Source organism: Salminus brasiliensis, chromosome 13 (assembly GCF_030463535.1).
Source record: "Salminus brasiliensis chromosome 13, fSalBra1.hap2, whole genome shotgun sequence".
In the NCBI taxonomy this organism is placed as follows: Eukaryota; Metazoa; Chordata; class Actinopteri; order Characiformes; family Bryconidae; genus Salminus; species Salminus brasiliensis.
The window spans coordinates 946,142-952,826 of record NC_132890.1 but is presented as its reverse complement, the minus strand read 5'-3'; the positions used below and the strand labels follow the sequence as shown (position 1 = coordinate 952,826).

General features: G+C 44.5%; 1 protein-coding gene across 1 annotated transcript; it reads right to left on the bottom strand.

Annotated features, from left to right (window-relative positions):
- Window positions 1-1,533: 1,533 nt before the first annotated feature.
- On the bottom strand, window positions 1,534-4,574 carry mafa (MAF bZIP transcription factor a). Its single transcript, XM_072694744.1, has one exon. It carries the CDS (start codon window positions 4,027-4,029, stop codon window positions 2,845-2,847), a length of 1,185 nt encoding a protein of 394 aa, XP_072550845.1. The 5' UTR covers window positions 4,030-4,574; the 3' UTR covers window positions 1,534-2,844.
- Window positions 4,575-6,685: the final 2,111 nt, after the last annotated feature.

The window sequence follows — 6,685 nt, the reverse complement described above, 5'->3', positions numbered from 1 at the left end:
AGAAATGCTAATGCACTGACTAAACATGAAACTAGCACACACTGCTGTACGCCATGTCCCAAACGCTCCACCGCATAACATACATATATGTGTGTTCAAATGTACTGAACTCAGAATAAACCCTGCTGAAAACGGCAGGAAGATCCTGAGATATTCACTCAAATCACTAAACACAGTTTTAATAAATATTCATAGGCTTTGCTGTGGACTGGAGCGTCCGGCGAAGCAGCCAGCTTCTTAGGAAGTGCCGTTATTCTTTATGACAGTCAGTCCCTATCAGCCAACCACTGTGGTAGAACGTGACGTTCTTCCAGGTTCTGCTCATTCTGATTCAGAGTAATATAGGGATATAAGGTCCTCGCTGGACCGTTCAGTGCCTCACATTCAAAACTGCGCTTCACTCAGTTTCTCTGAATCCATGCTATGTGAAATGAAACAACGACTGACCCACTTCTGTTCAGTTCTATTCAGATATACGGTACGGTACCGTCCGATCAACAACCTCCGCACCAACCCATGAACATCCAGAGGACACAGAGTTTATGAAGCCCGAATTGCATTTTTTATTGCATATCATAGAATTGTATGAAATGAAAATAAGCACATATGAACATCACATATGGTTAGTGAGTGAAATAATTTTGCACAGCAAAATATATATGAGAAAAAATTTAATTAACATACTTAAAAAATTTTATTGATGAATGGTATATTCCCATTTTTTTTATACAAGCAGGGTTTCAATCCCTGACTATAAAACAATGTCCAGACATTATTGATTATTATATTATTGCCTTGTAAATAATGAATCCATTTTTAAGAGAAAAGAAACTAGTCCTGCTTGACAATGTAACGTAATAAGATTGCATTCATAAATTCTCCAGCAATGCCATGAGATATGTCTCTTAAATTAGCGTTCTAAGATAAGATTCCACTGTGTGATACATACATACATATATATATATATATATATATATATATATATATATATATATATATATATATATATATATATATATATTGTGTGATTAGCTACAGGCTACATTTTAGTGCAACTCAGTCCAAATAGTTTAGATCTGCATTTTGCAAAATGCACCGTTTCCCAGTTCTTCTTTTGCTTTAATACTTTGGTATTTTAATACAGTCAGTGGTAGGCTGGAAGAGGGGCTACATCTGTCAAACTGCTGCTGTGTTCATGGCAAGCACATGCTGCTAAAAAAAGCTGGCAGTCCGCATCCTAACAAACACTCCTGCTGCTGTATAATACACTTATACACACATACATACGCTTTGGGTCCTTCCAGTATAGGTTAACACTAAAACTAGAATCGGGAAACTCAGTTTAGTGCATGGGATGTGAACCCTACCATCAAAACCACCATGTCTTAAATCTCATGATCTTATGGCATCCTCCTCATCAGCATCGTTATCTTCACCATCAGCATCATCATTATTATTATTATCATCAACCAGGAGCATAACAGCTTACACCCTCAATATTATACCTCACAGAGAACACAACTGCTCCTAAGCTTCACATGAAAAACAGTTGGTTTATTACACAGTCGTGAGAACAACGAGCCAACAGAGTAACTAAGACTTTAAAAGTCCCGGAGACGGAGCTCCTCTTTAAGCACAGTCCTTGTCCCTTCAAACATCGCTTCCAGTTTCAGCAGAAAAAGCCTGCTGTGCAGGTCAGCGAGGCTCTGAGGAGCCTGTTTTTAATTCTCGCTCTGTTTTCAGCAGGGTGGGATGGTTGGTTGGTTGGTTGGTTGGTTGGTAGGTTTGGTAGGTTGGTGGGATGCTCTTTCACTTTTTTGCACGTATTCCAAGCAAAAAAGTGAGCCGGCAAATAAAGGAAGAGGATGAATGCCATGCTGGAGTTATCCGAGTACAAATTGTTCAGTTTTCAAGCAAAATAAAAAATAACAAAGGAAGGAAAGAAAACCAAGAAAACCGTACATGTCCAGCATGCAGGCGATAATACGAAGAGTACGATACCGTCTCTCTCGTTCTGTCTTTCTGCTCTTTGTCTGTTTGTTTGTTTGTTTGTTTGTTTAAAGTCTTTATGTTGTTCTTAAACAGTCTTTTTTTTAGTTTTCTTCTTTTTGTTAAACACAGAACAAAAAACAAAACAGCAAGCAAGCAGGACTCATGAGATGATCGAGATGATCGAGATGATCATGGGGAACTGCAGGTCCTCAGAACTTTGAGACTTTCAGACTTTGAGACTTCAGGGAAAACAGAAGTGCCACCAAAACAACAACAAAACAAAACAGTCGTTTTCTAGCGGGAGGTGAGAGCAGCAGGGTTTGCGGCGAGGGTTCTTCTTGGGTTCTGTGTTTAAAGCAACAATAAAACATGATGCAAAAACAGAGAACGCTGAGGAGCTTCAGTTGACCGTTGGTGCATGTGGGTGCATGCTTTTAGAAAAGGGAAAATAAGGGGAATAAAAACAGCAATCCCATTCAAAAAGGAAAAACACTGCAAGTCGGGAAGTTTGGAGTTCTGAGTTTCGATGGTGCAAAAAAATACATAATGAAAAAGGAAATGAATGCACTGAGCAAAATGAAGAAACAAAAAGTTGTGTGGGTTTGAGCGGGAGGGTGGATTTGGGAGGTTTTGCATGAAAAAAAAATGATATACTGTAAAAGTTGAGTCTCTCCACACAAACAAACAAAAACAACAACAACAACAACAACAGCAGACAGACTGCCAGGCCTGACTGACCAGAACAAAAAAGCAAAAAAACTTACTTTAAAGAAAGTATATCTCTCTCTCTCTCTCACTCTCTCTCTCTCTCTCTCTCTCTCTCTCTCTTTCAGACTTGAGGTGCAGCAGGACTCACATGAAAAACTCTGGAGACGAGGGGTTGTTGTCGCTGCTCGAGCTCGCTCCGCTCTCCCTGAAGCCCCCTCCACCTCCTCCACCACCACCTCCACCCACCAGCTTCTCGTACTTCTCCTTGTAGGCATCTCGCTCGCGCAGCAGGCGCGCGATCTCCTGCTTGAGGTGCTCCACCTGCTGCAGCAGCTGCGTCTTCTCGCCCTCGAGAACGTGCCTCTGCTGCACGCGCTTGAAGCGGCACGACTGCGCGTAGCCGCGGTTCTTCAGCGTGCGGCGCTTCTGCTTCAGCCGGATCACCTCCTCCTTGCTGACGCCGCGGAGCTGCCGGTTCAGCTCGCGCACGGACATGGTGACGAGCTGCTCGTCCGAGAAGCGCTCGTCCGCCCCGTGCTGCTGCTGGTGGTGGTGGTGGTGGTGGTGCGCATGGAGGGACCCGGGTTGCTCCTGACCTTGCTGCTGCTGGTGGTGTTGGTGGTGTTGGTGTTGGTGGTGTCCTCCGGAGGAGCCCACGGCAGCAGCGGCGCTGGTGCCGGAGGACCCGTGGTGGTGCATTTGGTGGTGGTGGTGGTGGTGGTTGTGGTGGTGGTGAGGGGCACCGTTCTGCGCTGCCGCGGCGGCGATCACGGCTGAGACCACGGCGGCGGCTGAGCCCATGTCGTCCCCGGCCACGGCGCCTCCTGGGCCGGCCGCGCTGGCGAACTGCTGCCCCCTGGCATAGCCGTCGAAGGGCTGGAGCTGGTGCGTACTGCTGATCAGCGCCTCCACCGCGTCCTCGGGGCTGAAGCCCAGCGCCTCTGGGTTGAGCTGCTGCTGGGCTTGCTGCTGCGCTTGCTGCTGCTGCTGCTGCTGCGCTTGCTGCTGCTGAGCCTGCTGCTGAGCCTGCTGGTAGCCCGTCATCCAGTAGAAGTCCTCCAGGTGGCTCTTGTGCTCGCTCCCGGAGCCCGGGCTGGGCGCCGAGAAGCTCGGCGAGGGAGGCACCGAGCTGCACGGCGTGCTCATCGGCGTGGAAGACACGGAGCCCCCGGCGAGCAGGCGGCTGCACTGGTGGCTCAAGCTGCCTCGCTCGGGCTCCACGGGCTCCTTCTTCACCTCAAACTTCATCAGATCGAAGTCATTAACATATTCCATGGCCAGGGGACTGGTGGGCAGGTCGGAGCTGCTCATCGCCAGCTCTGATGCCATCCTCTTGCTGTTGACAGTCCTCCAAAGAGGGTGAAGAGCGGCTGGCGGCACGGCTTGGCTGAGAAGAGAGTGAGCCAGCTTGCTGGTTGTTCTGGTTTTCTTCTCGAAGGACGACAAACAAAACAACCCCCCCCAAAAAAAGAGCTGAAGGAGAGCGCGAGAACCTTGACGTTTCTCCTTCACCAGAAAAGTCCTCGCTGATCTTCGACGGTGCAACTCCTACTTCCAGAACACGAGCACTTTTCCTTTGCGCACAGATGCATCCCCTTCTTCTGTCCTTCTTCCACCCCTCCTCTCTTCTCGAGGAGGAATAAAGGGAAACTTTCTCTTGTCTCAGAACATCTCGCTGTCTTCTCTCTGTCTGTCTTCAGCGGCGCATCGTGACGTGGGGACGCAGAAACGGCGCTGCGTAAAACCAGCGAAACAAACACCTCGCGCAGCCTAACACCCCAACTCGTCCACTTTGGACAGAAGAGTGTGCCCTGCGCGTGCAGGAGTGCTTTTTGCTTTTTTTTTTTTTTGCTTTTTTTTTTTTTAAAGTGAACACACACTGGTAGGCTACACACACACTCTAACACACACACACGGGGCAGATTGGGTTTAAAAGCATTGCTGAGCTTTATAGCTGCCGTGACGTCAGCGCCCCACTGTAAAATTGACTCGGCGCCTCAGCCAATGGGAGCGCTGTCCCGGACAGCTGATTAACATATTAGTAGAGAAACAAAACTTTTTTTTTCCCCTCTCTCTCTCCCTCTCTCTCTCTCTCTCTCTCTTTCTCTCTCTCTCTCTCTCTCTTTCTCTCTCTCTCCCCGTCTGTCAGAGCCTATCAGCTGACTGTCAGCTGGACCCTTAACTCTTTCCAAACATCTCCAAACATCAGCCCAGCTCCTCACACGCCAGGGCAGGAGGTCTTCTCTGGTCTTCTCTGGACTCCTAAGCTCTGGAAAAGTCATCACAAGCAGCCTGTCACAACATGTCCAAGTTCAAACCCTCTAAAACACCCAGAAACACCCGGATACACCCTTTATATGGAAACACACTGAGGGGCTCATTTGTAGGTCCCAGAAAAAAAAGCAGGCCCCTCATCAAACCCCACTACTTTCAGCCCAAAGCAGAGTTTAATAAAGATTTGAACAATACAGAAGACTATTCGAGACACAGAAAAGTGAGTGAGGATGTTCTGTGGGGCATCTTGGGAAACTCAACAGTGCCACCTTTTGGCCACACGAAGGAATGAGAGATGCCTCTTTCTTCATTCTACAGCCGGATTATATAATATTACTCACATTAGGAGACTACTGGGGCAGTGCAGGGGCTCTGGACCAGTCTAGCTTTAACGGTGGGTGTCTTTACTTTAGTACTGTACTTTAGGGTGTTTATAGTTTGGAGAACAGCTGTGCTGTGAGTGTGTGTGAGTGTGTGTGAGTGTGTGTGTGAGTGTGGGAGTATGTGGCCGTGTAAAGCTGTGTGCTGTAGTTGACAGTGCTGATGGAGGGAAATATTTGTTGTTTGCTGAATAAATTGTTTCATTTATTAAATAAGCACTACTGACCAAGTCAGGTCCATATTAAACTAGACTAGTTTAACTAACCTACCTTTAGAATGACGGGATATTACTCACATTAGGGGAGGAGTAAGGCAGTATAGTGGCTCTTAAAAAGACCATTTAGTTTATTTAATCAAAATATGTTTTATTTATAGTTGTAAGAGCAGCTGGATTGTGAATGAGTGTGTATATATAATGGGTGTGGATATAATGTAAATGTAGGCATGTAACTGTGTGAGCCTGTGTGTTACAGCAGAGCTGACGAGGGAAAATCATGTTGTTTGCAGCGTAAATTGTAACATTTATAAAGTAAAAGTGGGTTAATTAGTATCGCTAATAGTCAATAGTCAAAAGTATATTTAGGTAAAATCTCAAAAAATCACTCAGAAGGGAAATGCACCATAAGAGTTATATGCAAATATATATATATATATATATATATATATATATATATATATATATATATATATATATATATATACTGCAATAATACAATAGTACAATACAATTCTCTACACACACACACACACACACACACATATATATATATATATATATATATATATATATATATATATATATATATATATATATATATAATTGATAATATATTGATATATAATGGATAATATATTAGTAATTACATTCAAAACATATACAGCAGACTGTAAAACAGAGGCCTTGCTGTTGCAAAGCAGTAACTCAAAAAAAAAGAGTTAAGTAAAAAAATAAAATTAGACAGAGATGAGGTTTATTGATGCTTAATGCATTTAATGCAAATTGAATTAACTGTTGGTCAGTAAAATTAAGATATAGTCAAATTAAAAGCTGTTTAAATAAAAGATGAGTCATTTTCTTATGAAGTCTCTCAGATCTGTGCTGCTGTGAGTCGACACGTTCTGTGGAGTTTCTGAGTATCAGTATGAGGCAGGCAGGCAGTTCCACACTCAGAGAGCTATAAAAACCAGTTTATCAGTATTGCTGGACCTGCCCTCACCTAGTCATACATTAACCCCCTCTGGCCTGTACATTGTACTCTGCCTAGTCAATTATTTTATTATTCTTTCTTTCAGTTTTTTATTTTTTGTCTTTCTTTCAGAGCTAGACCAC